Source organism: Tripterygium wilfordii, chromosome 17 (genome assembly GCF_013401445.1).
Source record: "Tripterygium wilfordii isolate XIE 37 chromosome 17, ASM1340144v1, whole genome shotgun sequence".
In the NCBI taxonomy this organism is placed as follows: domain Eukaryota; kingdom Viridiplantae; phylum Streptophyta; class Magnoliopsida; order Celastrales; family Celastraceae; genus Tripterygium; species Tripterygium wilfordii.
This window is the reverse complement of record NC_052248.1, coordinates 10,113,326-10,133,580: the sequence shown is the minus strand read 5'-3', so window position 1 is coordinate 10,133,580 and position 20,255 is coordinate 10,113,326. Positions and strand designations below refer to the sequence as shown.

The window sequence follows — 20,255 nt, the reverse complement described above, 5'->3', positions numbered from 1 at the left end:
TGCTACTAGCTACTAGTAATCTGGTATGATTATTGGCTGAGAAATGAGAATCTGATGCCTATTGTTGTTGTTAATCTTGTTGCTTGGGAATGGTTGATTTCAATGCTTTGTTTTGAATATTTTGTTATTTAGTTTGGGATTAATGGTATTGTCTAAGACTTGGTTTGGATGTTGGATTATTGGTATGTAATATGTCTAAGTTAATACTCATTTAGTATGTGATATGTATTGTATTAGACTTGATTTTAATTTTGGAATGTCTGAGTCTCGGTCTCACTAAGACGTACTTGTTAATTTGCATTGTCAATTTATATTTTGTAATGCTTATACAGGTAACCCGTTTTAACCTAACCCTACCCATCTGACCCGAGCAACTTGACTTGACCCTAACCCAACCCTGTCCAGGTACAGTTAAGGATTACAAAGAGATAACCTATAGTTTGAGTCAGATGATATCTTTAGCCAAATCCGACCTAAACTGGCCCGTGTACAGGCTTGTGCATGTTCGATTACAATGTCGATTTTGTCTGAGTAAAAAAATAATAATAATTTATTCTTGTACCATATGTTAAGAATGTCTGTAAAATTACTAATATATGTACAGTGACAAGATTCTGATTGTAAAATATTATGTGTGAAAAATAAGGTCTTGATGATATTTTTAGATGAACATTATTTGCATCCCGTTTTTTACTAAGTACACCCCATTAACCCTTTAAAAACACACTAGAGTGGAGTGTACTTAGTAAAAAATGGGGTGCAAATAATATTAATCTATTTTTATGGTATAGTTTAAGGCTGCACATGGGTCGGTTTTGGGAGAATATCTTATCCGACCCATATAGGTTCGGATTACACTTCATCCTACCCTTAACTGACCTTAGATTGATACGGGTTGGGTCGGTTCGATTTCATGCGGGTTTGGGGTCGGATAGATATGGGTTAGGGTCGGATAGAACATTAGACCTTGTCATTTTGTCAACCTATGTTTATAAACAAGCAAAACAACTAATAATGGCAATAAAAATTCACATTTACACATTCCATACTCCATACTCCATCAACTTGTGTTTAAAAACAAGCAAAACAACTAATAATGACAATAAAAGTTCACATTTACACAATCCATACTCCATACTCCATCAACCTGTGTTTATAAACAAGCAAAACAACTAATAATGGCAATAAAAGTTCACAGTTACATAGTCCATAGTCCATACTCCATACTCCATAGTTACACTTACACACAATCCTAATAAAAGTTCAACATGTTCAAACACATATTACAATCTCATAAAACAACAAGTACAAACTCTGAAAAAATATAAATAACATGAACAAAAGAAAATAACATTCTGGCCATGCTTTGATGCTTCAAAGAAAGCTCTTCATCTTCAATTCTTCACCAGTTCACCTATTGTAAAAATCATTTATTAGAGTTGAAAGTAGTAATTACTACTTATTGGTAGTCCATAATGACAACATAAATCAATTTACCTTGCATTGCTTACCACACATTACGTGTCAGGAAGATCACACTCAGTTGTAGGTTCAAGCAAACCCATTTCTAGGGAAAACAATATAGAATAAGTTAATAGTATACATCCGACACATTAAAACAATTAGAACAAGAAAAAAATATTGAAAGTTAGTTACCGTTTTCATGTTCTTGTCTTTTTTCAACATCATCCAACTCAGCTTGAATGTCAATGGATAATGGTTTTGCCCTCAACCAATTCTGAGCACTTATCAGAATCTCCATTGTTTTTGGTGAAAGCGAGCTTCTGTATGGGCTAATAATTCAACCACTAGTACTGAAAGTGGTTTCCGAAGCAATTGTGGATACTGGTATGGCTAAAATAGCCCTGGCCACTCGAGAAAGTACAGGGTACTTGCTGCCATTTAGTTTCCACCAAGCCAATATATCAAAATTTTCATTATAGTTCTCACAACTCTCTTCCAAATACCTTCCCACCTCAGTCATGTTCTCTGAATTCTCAGCTTCTCTCATTCTCATGGCTACCCTTGAAGCAAATATTCTTACACAGTCTTCTTCATTATCCTCCACCCTCATGGATTTACTAGGTGGCTGAAACAAATCATCACTCTCTGCCAACCTTGTCCCATCTTTAAAGTGATCATACAACCTTGTCAAGGTGTCCCTAACTTTATCCACCATAAATTCCCTTTAAATGAATCATAAATCTCCTCAAAACAATATTTCAAATATTTCAGCTTATAACGAGGGTCAAGGACAGTAGCGACATACAATAACCAATTCACATTGTCCAAATTATCTCAATATTTATCAAATTTTGCTTTCATTCATCCAGCCATAAGTTTCATGTCTACGTCATTGCTTTGGCACAAGTGTAGCAATCTACTATGCAATGAGACAATCTCAAGAAAAAAAGTATTTGAACTCACTTGTAAAGAAGTAGAGATTCTCAATGTCATATGGTAAAAAAGTTTTAAAAACTTCACAAATGACCTAACATTTTTTCAGTCTTGTTCATTGGGAGGCCCAACTTTCCCTTTTCCTTTTTTCACAGTTGTTGCACTTGCCCCAGCAACCCCAACAGCACCTCCAGCAGCCCCATCACTAGCATCTCTACTGCCAAAATATTTCAAGAATCTCCTATCATCTTGTTCAAGTCTCCTAAATGCTTTTTCATACTTCATAGCCACATCCAATATCAAATAAGTAGAATTCCAGCGATTATCTACATCCAAGCACAAAGATTGTTTACAATCAATCTTTACCTTCTCTACACATTTCTGAAAATTAGCCAACCTAGCCAGAGAGGACCTAACATAGCGAACGACATTGCGAATCCTTGAAATGGACTCATCATGCTCATCCAACCCATCCTTAACAATAAGGTTGAGAATGTGTGCACAACATCGCATTTGCATGAACTCATGACCTAATACAGTCCTCTTCCACTCCTTAGTGACTATTTTCAAGTGCCTAATTGCTGTATCATTTGCACTAGCATTGTCTACAGTGGCAGTGAATAGGTTATCAATTCCCCAATGCAATAACAGCAATTCTATGGCCATCCCAATCACCTCTCCTTTGTGACTTGGAATTTGTACAAAGTTTATGATTCTTTTGTTCAAATTCCAATCACTATCAATCCAGTGAGCAGTAATGCACATGTAGTTAATATTTTGGATTGATGTCCAAGTGTTGGTTGTGATGCACACAATTTCATTTTTCAATAATTTTCTCCAATTATCCCTCTCTTCCACAAATATTTTCATACAATCCCTAGCAACTATCATCCTAGAAGGAGGATTGAATAATGGTTGTAATGAATGCAGAAAATTTTTAAACCCTTTACCCTCCACACTCCTAAATGGTAATTCATCAATGAGAACCATTTTTGCCAACTCCTTCCTTGCAACATCATGATTAAATGTGACAGCCCGGAGGTCACCCGTACTAGTACCATCTTCCTTCTTAATAGGTTTCAAAAGAAGAGCCTTTTGACCTTTAGGTAATTTTCTATAAGGGGACTTCGTGCACTTGTTAAAATGAGTTTTCAAGTTTGATATGCCATGTGTTTTCGAAGAGCACAAATATTTAATCGAACAATAATGGCATTTGACATATTCGGGTGGACCTTCAATGTAATTATAATGTTTCCAAACCCAGGAAGTACGCTTACCCTTGCGTCCGCTATGCTTCGGAAGGTTGTCCCCCTCCTTGTCATCATCCTCTTGATTTTCATTAGCTGACAGTAGGGTTGGGTCTCCTTCAGCACCTAGATTTTGAACAATTGGATCATCAGTCATGACTACATCAACAAAGACAATTGAAACATCAATTACAAACTTAATTAACATGAATATAAACAAGAAATAAGAGCAACATACAAATGAATACAAATTTAAGACAAAATGAAACTTAAGTTATGCATAGATCAGAATTTATCAAAATAAACACAGAAATAATAGTGAGACCCTAATACCCTATCACGAATTTCAAATACATAGGAAGCAAACCATTCAATGGGGAGAGGTGCAGATACCATGCTCTGTATCCAAGGGCTTGGACAACGTACAATGGTTTTGTCTCTTCCCTAATACACTTAGAATTTATAACAGATTCGCAAGTTTGTACATTTTGTAATGATTTTTGCCAAAGCATGTGAACCTAACCCAGAAGGCTAGAACTTAGAATTGTTTGTCATCAAATTTCACCTTTTATTCCCCACAATTATAAAGAGAGCAACTTTCTCGTATTAGCATGAATAGCAGTAGGATTTTGAGATTTTCAATAAACATGAATAGCAAACATTTATGCAGGCCAATAGAGAAAAACAAGTAAATCAACAATTAAACAATTAAATAAGTAAACAACCTTGAGAAGCAATGACAGGACTTGGGGTTGGGGTTACGACAGTGCTTTCTGGCATCAACTCACTATGGGCTTACGCCTTCTCCTATGACATCGTTACTCATCCGTGGCCTTGAGAGACTTCGATATTCGCCTTGAGACTGACTTCGTGAGAGACGGAGAGTGAGAGACTGAGAGATCGGAGAGTGAAAGGGATGTCGTGAGAGTTTGAGTCTCTGAGAGAGTGAGAGACGGAGATCTAGGGTTAGGTAAGTTATTTGATATTTCTATTATTTTATATATGTACACTAAAATCATAAAAGGATGACGTTTAATGTATATGAGGTCGGATCGGGTTCATACGGATCGGTTTAGACTACATACATATCCGATCTGTTTTATAAATGGGTAAGCTATTTCAACCTATACCTGAACTGTTCTTTGCGGTTTGGGGTCGGATTTACTATGGGTTGGGTCGGATTAATGGTTTGGGTCGGGTTGGTTACGGGTTTTGTGCAGCCCTAGTATAGTTAATGCGCTCCACAACTAGGCTTACGGGATATGGATCTAGGTAACTGGGAATGTACGGTTAGTCACCGTACCGTGTAATGACCCCAGTAAAAATTTGGGGTGTTACAAATTTTGACACAATATTTGGACAATTTCAAAATTATTGTTTAATGGACAATATTGAGACAATTTCATCTTTCATTCTCAAAATATCTTCACTTTTACATGGTCAATGAAGATGAAGAAAATTCAGTGATTGTGAAGGATCGTGCTTAACACAAGAGGGGGTGAATTGTGTCCCCATATTCTAATTGGAATCCCTTTTACAAATTCAAACAAATTAACGACAATTAACAAATAGCACAAAAATTTGGACTCTAATGATTATACTAATCAATATTCAATCCAATGTAAGATGTGATACAATATGGTAATGATCAAATATCAAATAATCAAGAATTGTTCAAAACAGATTTTTCAAACAACACACTGCGTACAGATTTTGCAATACAAATTTCACCTATCAAATGATGTCTAAATGCAACAAAAATTTATATGCAATGTCATAACACCTTGATAAACACTATATCAAAATTTCAAATTAAAATTCAAATATTAAGTTAGCCTGCTAATCCCAAACAGATTAGGGTTTTGTGAAAATCCTACAATATGAAACAAGTAGCAAATAGGAGGAAGTAAACAAGCAAAATCAACACAACGATTTATAGCAGTTCAGAGACCCTTCTCCTACGTCTATTACCTAGATTCACCAACCTAGGATTTCCCAACTCCACTAAGGTGTGGTTTTAAGAGACTCACAAAACTCCTTACATAAGTGTTCTTTGAACACCCCAAACTCAACAACACAAGTTCCCCTCTCAAGGGACTTTGTACAGTGGTTGAAGAGCAAGGTTCACACAAGGCTATTTGGTGTGTAACTCTCTCAATACAACAAAGACCTCATGGGTATGGATGAAATTTAGGTTTAAGGAGTGCTTTGGTATACACTCAGCCTAAAAGGATATAGGAACTTCTCTTTGCAAAAGCAAATGTAGTGAGAAGACCTTGAATATAGTGGCTCGGTTGGAGAAGATTTTCAGTAGCAAATGGGTGCATGATTCACAAGTAAAAGCTTGATGTAGCAATAGCAAGGTAGCTTGAAGATTGATGAAAGTAGTAGCAAGAATTTCTCTAGTTTTTCTCAATAGCTTCTCGAAGTTTTTCCAAGTGAATCTCCACCATTGGATCAATCTTCAATCTCTCAATCTTGGCCCTTAATATGTTTGAATTAACAAATCCTAGACATAGGATTTCTAACCGTTGCCCACTTCTCCAAAGGTGAGAGCTTGGCACATTTTGATATCAACCATTGGATCTACATGTACTTGCAAATGTTGACCATTTAAACTCTCTTTAATTCTCAGCCAGGGATGCACATTGTACTATGACATATTGTCCCTTCATTTTTTGCTCCAAGAATCAAGTAAGATATTCTTTTACTAAGTCTTGTTTGGTTGCAACAATGGAATCCCCATAAAGCTCAAGTCTTGAATAAGAGAATGTCAAACAAGAAATATAGGTGATGTGGCCTCTTCTCCTCCAAGTATCTTTCTTCTCTCCTACTTTTCTTGACATTCACAAAATGGTGCTCCTGCACGTGTTCCGATCGATCGGACTTGGTCACCGATTGATCACGAATCAACTCTATCATAAAAGATGAAGTGCTGCCATCCACTTCTGATTGATCGGGAACCCAAACCGATAGATCGGTTTTCTACTTGGGTATAGAATTTTGCACATCTTAATTTCATGCCTTTTTGACTCTAATAACTACTTGAATACCTCCCATATGACCCCAGTGCTTAGCCCTAAGGCTCGTTTCAATCATCACTCAAGTCCTTAGTGGTAAGTTGGTGAAAATAGGATTTTCCATAGTTTTCTAGAGCGCCAAGCTCATTCTTAGAAACCGGACTTCAAATCTCTTGAACATACTGAATTCTGAATCATATGAGACAACAATGATGATTAACCTACAAGGAAATAAGAGGTAGAACTCCTCAATTGCATGTAAGCTCAAAGAGCTTCATATGAAGATCATAGGTTAATTATAGTTAAAAAAAAGCTCAAAAAATTCATATTACTGCATGATAAATCATTTTATACGTATTAGAATGCCCATTTAAAATTTCATAACAATCGGAAATCATTTGGTCACTCAACAAAGCAAATAGGTCACATATGCACAAAATTAGGATAAACCTAGTTTTGACGGAATTCAGACATATGACCAAATATATATGTGATGCACTTAATTTCTCATGATTATTGTCCTAGAACATATATTAGACCTTCATGTGCATTTGGTTCAAGTTTCAAGTCATTTGGACCTAAGTTAGTTAAGATATGATAATTGGAGAATTGATATTCTAACTTAGTCCATTCTAGTTCATTTGCAATTCTGAATTTTCAGCAATATATCAAGCATGAGTTACATGTCAAATTTACATAGTATTAGGCAAAAACCTCACTTAAGGCATGTGATAATGTAAGATAATCAATGAGATACATTCATTCAAATTCAATTAACATAAATCAAATATTGCTTTAATGTTTCAATATCATTTACAAATGATTTAATATCATCAAAATTTGACATGTAGGACCATATGTCCAACATATTGATGACGCAAACATGGTTCAATTTTGGGATTTGGTTGTCCAACAATTATTTAGCACTTCATGATGGGTTTTTTTTAACATTTTCATTATATGTAAAAAATGTGCATGATATAATTGTATAATATTAAAAATATTAATATTCATGTGTATAAAATATGAAACTTTTAATTATAATTATTTATATTATTTTTCTTTATTTTCTAAATTATTTGTTATTTATTTCAATATTTATTTACATATATTACAACTTAAATGTATTATACCTCTGTAAATAATTTGTCACCACATTTTCAATGGCTTTATACTACCAACAAAAATATAACCAAACACCATCAACATTTCAGGCAGCATATATGCTATCATTATTATTCAGCATATTTACTACCACAATATAATTAGAATATATGCTACTGTTAAAATTGTCTGTCAAACGGAGACATTGTCTCGGTATTCCAACCAGGATATGGTTGTTTGGTTAGACATGAACATATATGCTACTAACTAGCATATATGCTGGACAAAATGGCTTACCAAATGCAACATAAACATGTTTATGAATAGGAAGATGCTTGATACCCCGAGATGTGGGGATGGGGGCTGAAATGGTTTTTCCGAAATTGTGTGGTATTTTAATAAAAACAAAATACCTCATAAATAAATTTGTAAAAAACATAAATATAAACTCTCGTGCCTCGGTTCCCTCATATTAATAATAATATTGTGACATTTCATGAGAGGTTGATATTAATTTTTGGGCGATTGAGAATAAGTTGACATCCCAATCACTTATGATTTGACATCACAATTTATGAATTATCATTTTTTTTGAAAGATCTATAGGCCACACACACTAAGTCATACCCGCCGAAGGGTATGAAGGCCACCATACCCCTGGTGAAAATGGAACCATGGACCTCAAGGTCTTGGATAGACAATCTGACTAACCAAACTACCTCCTATTCTCATTTATGAATTATCATTATTCTATTCATCTCGGTACACCATATCAGTACGTGACATGACATATAAGAGCCACTAAATATTTTCTCATTACTTTTCATGGAGAAGCCCCACAAAACCTACGCGAACGTAATAACGTACAGAAATTGTCGTTAACCTCTAAATTTAACGTATTTCAAATTTAGCCCCAAAAGTTAATATATTGAGTGGATTTTGTAATTATGGAAGAGAGACAAAAGCTAGCTCTACTGCTTCCCCACGGAGGCTTTATTAATATTTTCCAGACTTAGTGCTTAATTCATATCCAGTACCTTCATTAATGTCCTTAGTTATCTTTTTGATAGTAGTTGTATAAGTGAGAACTTTTGATTACTCCACCTCTCTTATTTTATATGCATTTGGATCTTTAACTAGTCATATTTTGATCTCATCATAATATTTTGCCTAATTCAAAGTCTAATTGATTTTGATTAAATCAATTATTAATTGGACATGCTTTTGGAGTTAACTCACCCTCGCGGGATTGCTACCCTTGTCCCGTCTATTGTAGCACGTGTGTCACCCATAACACAAGGGGTTGGTTGTCGGCATGATGACTTGACGTCATCCTCACATTCCTCCAGCTTATTATCGACAATCTGTTCAGGGTTTGAAACTCAACCGTGGAGTTTCAATATTTCTTCTTCTTTTTTTTTAAATGGGGAGGGGAATTCGAACATTGGTCATCAACATGATACACACCATTCTTACCATTCCAACCGGGGACTCGGGTGTTCAATATTTCCTCTTAAATACGTTTTGTTCAAATTGTTATATCCTCCTAATCTGCCTCAAATGTTATTGTAGTTAAACGGTTACATTTACACCTACCAACTCATACTCCAATTATGTGTTGGTAGACCACCTTAGTGAGAAGTATGAAATGATATGATATCAATGGAGAAGCAACTGCTTAACATTTTTTTACAAAAAAGAGAAGCAACTGTTCTTTGTTCAACCCCAGTAGTTCATCCCACCTGAAGTAGTCAGTGACACTGCATCATTTCCAAGTTGACAAATATAGAAAAAGGTGATGACGACTCATGATATATATATATATATATATGGAGTTATATAAAATGTGAACTGTATAGATTACAATTTTTTTCCCTACAAATTAATGGATCGTGATGTGTGTGAGGATGCCACAATTTCTGCACCAATAGTTTGTTCATAACCCAATTCATTAGTTCAAACTTGGCAAAATTTGATTTGCTTAATTAGATTAGACAGTATCTATGTAGTGTAGCTATCACCTTTTGTGTGGGTGGTTGAGAGGCCACCATGCTCTGTCGAGCACTAAATTAAGTTTGTTTTCAAGAAATGAGAGATGAGAAAAGGTTTGGTCTAATCCAATCCACTTGAAGTAGATCTGTCATGAGCTGAAGGTTGGGATAGTTTTATCATTTAAAATCACCCTAAACTAAAGTGTTTCACTTCATCTTATAAACTATATCATTTTACTTTAATCAAGAGATGTGGGAGTTTTAGTCTTAACACTCTTCCATACTTGTGACTTGGTTATGTGAGACCTAATAATTAAATTTTACGGGGTCAGGGTCCTTGTGGTATCCCTAACCTTGTGGATTGATCTATACACAAAAGACATCTGAAAAGTCCAATAGATGACCCAAACGAGTAAAAGGTCTAAATTCGAATACTCCAATATCTTGTTACAAATATTCTATATGTTTCTCTATTTAATCAACATAAAACTAACAAAAAGAGTTTATTTACGCACCTTTTTTTTGCAAGTGTCTCTTACATACCTTAATTTGTAGGGTAACACACACCAACCAGACATACTATCATTATATTAATGATTGTGGGCCTTGTGGCCTTTTTTGCATATCGGTCCAAAATCTCTGAAGTATCCCTTGACTCGTGCAGATTTATTAGCAAGCGGGCCATTCGAATTGGACCGCCCACATACAAAGTGGCCATAAATTCAACAGGCCCACAAAATCAAACAAACTCACGACCAATAATAAAACAAAAAAAAGCTCAAACGACCGTGTTGAAACGACTGCGTTTTCAAGCACGCTCCCATTTTCCAAACGATCGTGTTGTCTCTAATCCAGTCACTGTTGTTGAGACTCGTTTGGTATTGCGCTAGCTGGAGTTTTTCTATACGCTCCTACCGTTTTCCCTCGCTACCCCTCACGTCTTCTTCTCGATCCCCGATCAACGTCGTCTCCCAACCTCTCCTTCTTCGTCGACTACGTTGAAAGGTAATCCGTGTGCCCTAGTTTTACGATTCGTAGGTTATTCTTGATTCGTTTCATCTCTTGCTTATGTTGGTTCTATTGGTGAAGAATTTATGCTATCCGCAGTTATGCTTAATTGGTCTATGTCGTTTTCAGTGAGGAACGTCACATTCCTTGCAATTCCAAACTCGTTCTGTATTAAAAAATAAAGGAGGACGTATGACAGTAAAATGTACATCGCGTCACACTGGACAACTCCAGTGCCGTTTTTACCAAAACTGCCCTTTCTAATCTTAAAAGGGAAATATTAATAATATATTAAAAAAACCCCTAGTTCCCCCAGCGTGACTCCTGCGTTTCGAAAGGATCCCTCAATTCCATCGAGCCAAGCTCTTACCGACAGTGTGATTCAGGTAAATCGTAGATGTTAATCGAATTTCAGTTTGGTTGGTTGGGTAATTCACGTCTACGGATCTATGCTGATTTTATGTTCGTTCGAGTGTTTTAGTCTTCGTTTTTCTCGCTCAGATTGTGTTAGGGTTTTTATCACATCGTCTTCGGTTTTCTCGTTGTCTTCTATTACTATGTATGTATGGGTCCGATTGGTCCGAAATTGTGTGGTATTTTAATAAAAACAAAACACCCCATAAATAAATTTGTAAAAAACATAAATATAAACTCTCGTGCCTCGGTTCCCTCGTATTAATTAATTATTCTAATTTGTTACCAGACTCCTTTTTCGACCGCAGTTCTTCCCTTAAGTACCCCCAACGACCGCTACCACCACCACCTCCTCTCCCGGCACGCTCATCCAAGCTCATCAATAATCCGTGGGAGGAGGCAACTGGCAGAAAGCAAAGATGGCTCCTCGGTGATCTACGGAGAAGCAAAAAGCTGCCAAAGGTAATTCTCTTCGATCTTGCTGCTTTAATTCTCTCAGATCCATCTGATATGTCTTGTTTCCTTTGTTTTGATTTTTGTTCAGGAAGCCAGCTTGAACTTGAGTCCAACAAGAAGGCCATGTCCATCTTCATGGTTTTCTCCTTTTATCTCTTACATCTCTGTTCAATTTAGTTCTTTAAAGCATGTATGTTGATTTTATTTTCCCGTTTTTATTTGGAGTCAGTTGGTAATGATTTGGTACTATTGCTCTTCTATTTATTTTTTCTACTACAGTTTGGAAATGCTATTATGCTCTGAAAAAAGCAAAAAGACAAAGTAAAATTGTGAATGGATTATGTGTTAATTAGGAGAATCTTCCATCTACTTCTACTATCATTATGTTCATTGTGATGGTTTATTCATCAAATTGTATTAAAACAATTATCCTTGATTTGCATAATTTGTAAACGCTCACATGCTTTTCTTCTTCTAGCTGAGAAGCTTTATCCTGTTATAACTAATGTGTAACGTCTGTTTCAGAATGAGACCTCCGGTTAGAGTTAATGGGACAAAACCCCATTGCCCTGCCAATGGGTTAAACCACATTTTTGTATCCTTTTTTAATATGGCACTTATATTTATATCACTAATAAAGGGGTAAATTTATTTTCAGTCAATCCAGCAGAAACTACCTGGAAAATAGGTTGTTAGTAGGAATTTGGTCAATGTCAATGTGCATTTCAGTAGATCAATATCACAAAGCTAAGTTGTAAAATAAATGTATGCAATCCATCTTTTAATTTGACAGATTTTTAATATCAAACTAGTTGATCTGGTTGTGAAAAAGGAAAAGGAAGCAAAGACGAGGGAAAAAGAAGATACTCCATTTTTTGTTGCACCATGTTCTAATTTTTTACAGCAAATCAATGGACGAAACTAGAGCCAGTTAAAAAGTCAAAATTTTAAATTTTATTTGAAAACCTGTTTTTCCTGCATTCAGTTTAACTAGTATTCTAGTTTTGACTTCGGAACTGGTAAGGATTTTTAGAGGGTTCTTGTTTACTTTGACAAGCCAGGCTTCTTGTGTTAAGATTATTTTTGGATTTTGGGGAGGTAACAGGTGCATAACAATTAAAGCTAGGATTAATAAGAACTTTGGTTTTAGTTCTGAAGTTGAAATTTATCAATGTTTCATAATTGAATCTTAAAGGTTTTGTATGTGCTCTAGCGAATGTAGACCTGTTTTATTTCTCCCTTGTTTGTCCCTAAAATGTGATTGGTTTGGTTTTTTTTTTTTCAAAATGCATTTTGAGCCTATTCTCTTAAAAGTCTCAAAACATCAAAGAGGCATTTTGGACATTTTGAGGCCAAAACTCAAAACACGGAAAACAGAAAATTGAAAAAGGACATAAAACAGAAAATGGAAAATGGTGTTGCAAGCCAAATGCATGCTAAAACTTTGGTGTAATGCTATTTTTTTAAAAGCTGCTGTGATGCCATTGATAGGAACTTTTTGATGGTATTAGCCTCTCTATCTTGTAACTTGTTTGGTTGCACCTCCTTGGTACTCATTAATAATACTCTTTTTGCATTCAAGAAAAGGTATTCCTTGCTTGTTCTACCACAAATATGGTTCCCTGAATTCAGTTGCCAAATTAATCTGTCATGATCTTTTTACGATGAGATAGCAGAACTTATTTGTGATGCTGTTATATTGTTTTATTTTATCATGGATTTTAATATCAAGAGAATGTCTAGTTTTCCATCATTTTGTGCTGAATGTATATGCGTTTGTTGTGAAACAGTTATCCGATGAATCCGTGAGGACATTATCGCCAGAGCCTCAGTCTTTTCCTAATAATAGCCCAAAAACTAAGAGAAAGAAATCTCAGTTGAAAGAGACTGGAAAGAGTGTGGGTCCTATTCTCATTGACAGTGATGAAGCATCTTCTCTAAAGAATGCCTCAAAACAAATATCTCCAAAGGAATCACTAAATGTCGACTCACAAACAACAGCAGAAGAGAAGAATAAAGACGATACTATGCAACAGAAAGGTATGTAATGGAGCGGCAAAGATGAATGCAAAATCTGTTTTCATTGATGTGACAGTTAAGGACACAAAGTAATTCTTTCTAGTCATTATGCACACTATTTTGACAATGATTCAGGAAATGGAGGTGATTTGGATATTGCTGAAGAAGAAACATCTGAGAAGCGTATTGAACCTCATGTAAGAGTGACTGTAAAATTCATGCTAAATAGAGCAAACAGGAAGGAAAAAAAAGATGAGAGAAGATGATATAGTAGTAATCGTGATAGCTTTACTAGTCTATGATCCATTGATTTGCCTTAACAACTCAAAAAATTACAGGTTTCTAACTCTAGGTTGCCGCTAGTGCTGTCTGACAAGGTTCATCGTTCAAAGGTCGGATTTTTCTTCCTTCATCATGTGTTTCTCTCTCTCTCTCTCACACACACACACACTGTGTCAATCAAGGAACAGCCTGTTTTTCTCTTGATGTTCATCAAGGTAGGTATGTCTTCTCTTGTTGTTATCAAATAGTTGAGCTTTGACCAGCAGAAGATCCAAGGAGTATCCCTAGGAAGATACAATTTATGTGCTGCCAGTTGTCTTTTTTACTAATTATTAGTCGTTGCCGCTCCATGAAGGATTATTTGCATCTCTAGCATTACTGTCAAATTTTGGGTTACCTTATCTTTTGGTGTCTCCCTCTGTTTTTGATTGAAAAGCCAACTGTTGGCTACTGCTGCAGCAGTTCCGCCCTCATCATTTTATCTATCTATACATCACATGAACACACAATGCCTCTCTTTCTCTCTCTTGTGAGTCGTGATTAACCGGGGCTTTACTGGGGTTTGCAGGCACTTGTTGAATGTGAAGGCGAATCCATTGATTTGAGTGGCGACATGGGGGCTGTAGGACGAGTAGTGATCCCAGACAGCCTGTCTGGAATTCAAGAAATGCACTTGGACTTAAAAGGCATGTTTCATTCATCATATGTTGCTTTATTGGAGAATGTTTGTGACTCTTCTTGTTCATTAAATTGTCATTTCCATATATTATTGGAGACACCAGATAGGTTGACCAATCTCTGTAACTAATAAAAATTCAGGAATGGAAATTTTCTCCTAAAATCACTTTGCATGATATCCAGAGATGTACTTCGACTCAAAAGCGCTCTTACTACACTTAATGTTAACTATACGCCTCCTACTTTATTTTGTCATTATTAAGCCCTCCAACCTTTTATTTGAAGCAAAACAAGCCGTCAATGTCGGTTCCATTAAAATTCCGTTAATGTTGGCTCTTCCTTCTCTCTCTAAGAACTGTTATTTCCTCTCTATTCACTCTCACCACTACCGTAGCCATGATGATACCCCTCTGGTATTGCAGCTTGAATGCATCAGCCTCAAATGCAATTACCTTTACTTTCTCAATCCCCGAAATCAGCAATACCTTGTTGCTTCCATGATCTTTTGACAATGCCTTTCCCATATCCATCAAAATCTTCTGGAGGATCTTGGCATTTCAAAATCAATACTTGATTTGATTGTTAAGTTCCAAGTATTTTGCTTCAATTTTTCCTCATTGATTTCACTTATTGCCGATTTGGTTTTTGAGGAACAGTTGGAAAAACAGAATAACTCTAATTCACTTTATCTTTTTCTCTATTTTTTCAATTGAATTTCGTGACACATGAAGTGTTTGGATAAACAATAAAAGCAATTCAATTGTTTTTTCTCTTTCATCTGGTTCACTTTTAATCTAATCTACATACATATATTTTGACTTGTTCAAATTCATAAAATTATGTGCAGTGAAAAACTGTGTGAAAATGGGGGAGATGAGAGAGGAAATATATAGAGAAATATTGTCAAGAAAGGTTTAGAGAGAGAAGAGAGAGCGGAAAGAAGAAGAAGTGGAGAGAGGAGAGAAAAATAAAATTATTTATAATAAAATGATAGGTAAGCATTTGCCTGACTGATGCTAATGGAATTTTAACGGACCTGATTGCGAGGGCTTATTTTGATCCTAGCAAATGGTAAGAGGGCTTACTATTGCCATCATAAAGTAGGAGGGCTGAACTTTAATTTTGGGTATAGTGAGAGGGTTTTTGAGTTACTTTTTTTTTTCTTTTTGAATATAGCTTTTGAGTTACTTATCCCTTCACTCAATGGTGATGATGGTTGGTTGGAGAATGCTTTGCAGCTCTCCTATTCCATTGTATTTACATGTCCATATGTTTCTATTCAAGGCACAAGATATCTCAACGTTTCTCTGTAACTACTTAACTTTTAGATATCTCAGCATCTTTAGCCCCATCTTTTATGTGCCTCGATGGTTCTGATAATCATTGCTCGCTGGCCTGTCTATCAGCTACTGCTCAGTAGTTTGAATTTTGGGTTGTTTCAGGAACCATATACAGGACAACAATACTTCCTTCCAAGACGTTTTGTGTGGTACTTCATCAATCTCCATTTGGGTATTGCACACGGTATTAACTGTTTGAATTATGTTAATAGCATAAATCTTTTTTCCCTCCAGGTTAGCTTTGGTCAGTCTGAGGCAAAGGTTTCCAACTCTTTACCTATTCCTTTGTAGATTATCTCTTTCACATTAGAGGCTCTGCATGTTCACTTTGTATATGTAATTCTAGTATGTGCTTTTCGCATCATTCTTCTTTTTTGCTTCATTAATTTCTCGTACGGTAGCCGGAAATCATTGAGGAAATAACAATATTCTTTGTTAATTATGATTTGCATCTCTTAATCAGATAGAGGCTGTCATGAATGATTTCATTCAACTGAAACCATTGTCTAATGTTCATGAAGCTGAAACTATGATTGAAGGTCAGTATTATTTTTGGGTAGTCTACTGTGGTCTTTTGGTTCCAATAATTAATTAGTTTGCGTCACCCCTTTGCCTTGGCTTTTTTGCGCTTTCCTCGCATTCTGACTGCTTCATACCAACAGGGACACTGGATGGTTTTTCATTTGATTCTGAGGATGAGGCTGAAAAGATACCTAAAACTGTTTCTCATCAAACTGATACCAAGGAGGGTCTTGAAGAACAAGTCAATGGAAAAGGCAAACGAAAAGCCGAGAAATCATCTGTATGCTTCCAGATTTTCCATAATTCGAAGTGTTTCTTCAATGAATTCTCAAAACCTTGATTTTGTTGTAACTACATGGTTTATCTATTCTCATCTCATGGAGGCTGGATGGATGCAGGGGGTGACACGGAAGAAAAGCAAAGTGGCTGGAGGGAAACAACAGCCAGTGAAGAAAGTGGTGAAGAGAGCACAAATATCAAAGAAAGCCAAGTCCAAGAAATGAGAGACCAATGTGTTAATGGTTTTTAAATGTGCTATAAATGACGAAAGACTTGCGCTGAAGTGTTTTTAGTTGAGGAGAGGAGAGAAATCATACAGGGATAGATAGTTCTACTGACCAGGATTGCGTTTTTGACAAGAAAAATGGCTTGTTCCACTTATTTGATTTTAGAAATTTATCATCTTGCTAGAAGAGGATATGTGTATGCGCCAAGATTTTATGAATTTCTAATTAGGTCAATGAAACATTTCAAATCAATAAAAGAAAACTCATCTTGAGGTTGGCTTATTAGTTCATGCTTTCAACAATTATCCGCTCCGTACTTGGCTATCCGACGTTTACCGTGGGCATAATAATTGGTACACCAGAGGTGCCTCCTTCACAATCCTCTCATACTAGGGAAAGGTTCTCTCAAGTCTCCATGCTCTAACGCCCACACCAGATATGGATTGAACTATCTCACGACGTTTCGAACCCAGCTCACGTACCGCTTTAATGGTCGAATAGCCCAACCCTTGAAACAACTACAATTAAGAGGTAACCTCAAGTAATTTTGCAAGTCTCTTTCCTCCGTAAATATCAAGCATGTGGCTTATTCTGTGGGGGCTGAAGAAGGAGATCAAGGATGTCACCAAGGAGAAAGTCAAAACAAAGACCAGAAAAGGAAAGGAAGTGAAAGAAGCTCTCTAAAAACTTGCTCTAAACTTCTCTCAAGTTTTTTAAGCCAAATTTAGCTAAACACAATTAATCTTCACTCCTACGAGCCGTCGCGAAAGAGGAGCCTGCCCCCTAGAAGAAGGAGCTACCAAGAACGAGCACCATCTGGTGGAGTGCTAGAAGGAAAAGCTCTTTCTAAGCAAGTTCCTTCAATTCTCCTTGTGGAGAAGTGGTTCCAGTTGAAAAAGACTGTAACTGCTGAAATTATGTCATAAGATTGATATAAATAGGGAAAAACTTATTGTTTTGTAACCTAATTTTAAGAGAAAAAAAGGCAGTTGAGAGACAGCTAGAAGGGGTAAGAGCAACCTTAGAGACTAAAATGACCTTCAAACTTTCACAAACGGATCGATTAAGCCCTGGACTTCTTTTGGGCCTATTTGAGCCCTTCAACTTACAACTTTGGCTCTTATGGTCATTTTCTATTAAAAACTGCTTACGTGACAATTTTTTTTGTGACATGTCTATTAAGCTAAGAAAATAAAAAATGATGTGTAAATTATATGGTCCATGATATCAAGCCCAGTGGAGCCCATTGAAGCCCATTGAAGAAATTATTAAGAAATCAAAACCTAGATACAAAGAAACTCTAAAAAAAGTCAAAATCAAAAAAGTTTCGTTTTGTGCCAAACATTCCATCTTCTTCTCGCGATCAACCAGTTGAAGAAATCTTCTTCGCGTGATCAACACTAGCAAACCGAATGTGTGTTTTGGGTTGATTTTGAGTTGGATTCGAGGATTTGCTTAGGATATTTGTCTCAATTTGGGGTTCGCTTAATTAGTTTAGGTTCGCTTAATTGATTTGGGGTTTCGATTCTGTTTTGATTTTAGTTTCGATTTGCGTTTATGACCCTCTAGATAGACTATATTCGTGATTTTGTTGGCATTGAATGTGTTTTTCACATGTAGAAAGTCCTTTGTTGTATAATGTCTACCTCTGAAATTGTGGACATCGATGATAGCAGTGATGTCTCAGATGAGGAAGTACCCCATGAAGACAATTCATCAAAAGAAGATGAGGAAGTTCTTGTTGTTAGACAGAAACTACAAACACAGGAGTTATGAAGTTAAGTGTGGGAGAAATCAATATGTTGTGAAATTGAGAGAAGGGACATGCTCTTGTGGTGCTTGGGAATTGTCTGGTATCCCCTGCCTCCATGCAATGCGCGTAATACATGACTCTGGAGGTAAACTTGAAGACTACCTAGACTTATGGTACAAAACTCATACTTATTTTAGGGCTTATCATATACCAATTGAGCCAATTCGTGGAGAAAATGTGTGGCCAAGAAGTGAGAATGATGCTATACTTCTACCAAAGCTAAGAAGCATGTTAGGAAGACCCAAAAAGAAGAGAAAGAGAGAACATCATGAAGCCATACTGAAGACCAAGATGACAAGGGAAGGGAAAACAATGACTTGTCGTGTCTGTAAAGGCAAGGGACATAATTCAGGGAACATGAATTGTCCTGGAAAAAGTGGCTCAAGCAACATTGGTACAACTACAAGTGATGTTACTACCACTTCATCATTAGTGGTAGGAAGGGAACCTACGCAGGCTTCCCAGACATCAGTGACCTTGCCACCAAAGAGGAGATTTGGCAAGCAACTTACAATGAGACCAAAGATCACTACTGGTGGATGCAAGAAAAGGAAAAACAGTTCAAGGAAAGAAACAACAACAACCTGTCAGCAGTGGAGTGAACCCTAAATATGTGAGCCCTTACCATGCAGAGTGCAAGCCTAAGAGCAAACCATACAAGAGGACAATGCTACATGGTCTTGGACTATACATTAATCCAAAAACTGGAAGATCAATCCTCAATGTAAGTTTTTCAAGTATATGTTCATGTGTCATGAAGTTAATGTATTCTGACTAATGCAATTTTTTAAATTTATTTTGTAGCCTGAAACTTCAATATCTAGAGTCGTTGATCGTGGAACTGCAAAGAAGAAACCTTCTCAAGATGGACAAAGTGGGCAACAAGAGTAGCATGTAGTTCTACATTATGCCTATGTATTTTTAGATCATGTTTGTGATATGTAATATTTTGGATCTTATTTGGGATTTGCTTGATGTGTGACCGGACCTCTATTTTCAAGTATTAATACCATTTAATTAGGGGGTTATAGTATCTAAAGTAATGTATTTGTGTTTAAATAAGTTAGTTTTACTCTTATGGTTGCCTCTCATTGGTTTTGTAGAAAATATGACTAAATCGGCGAAGTTGGAAACTTTCAGGACTGAAGAAAGTGCATAGAGATGAAGAATTGTCCGGACACATTCATTGGATGTTTGGATAGTTGAATCCAAGGGCAAAAAGGTCAAAGAATCTTGAAATTACAACCAAAAATGGAAATCTACACAAATTGTCCAAACACCTTATAATCTGTCTGGACAGTTGGAACCAAAAGATTTAATCGTCCACACAGATTTCTCCATTGTTCGGATAGTTGCCCGATTTCTGCATTTCTAGAATAGTGAATTGAGCTGGGTTTTTGGGTATTTATCAAATGTAACCAATGGGAGAAAGCTTTGTAAGGGTAAATAGGTAATTAC

At 36.2% G+C, this 20,255-nt stretch overlaps 1 protein-coding gene across 1 annotated transcript; it reads left to right on the top strand.

The window, feature by feature from the left end:
• Positions 1 to 11,492: 11,492 nt before the first annotated feature.
• LOC119982827 (DNA-binding protein BIN4) lies at positions 11,493 to 17,269 on the top strand. Its single transcript, XM_038826404.1, has 11 exons — positions 11,493 to 11,643; positions 11,726 to 11,775; positions 13,428 to 13,677; positions 13,792 to 13,853; positions 13,995 to 14,048; positions 14,507 to 14,624; positions 16,059 to 16,105; positions 16,191 to 16,217; positions 16,420 to 16,495; positions 16,619 to 16,758; positions 16,877 to 17,269. Exons 2-11 carry the CDS (start codon positions 11,761 to 11,763, stop codon positions 16,979 to 16,981), a joined length of 894 nt encoding a protein of 297 aa, XP_038682332.1. The 5' UTR covers positions 11,493 to 11,643; positions 11,726 to 11,760; the 3' UTR covers positions 16,982 to 17,269.
• The last annotated feature ends 2,986 nt before the right edge of the window (positions 17,270 to 20,255 follow it).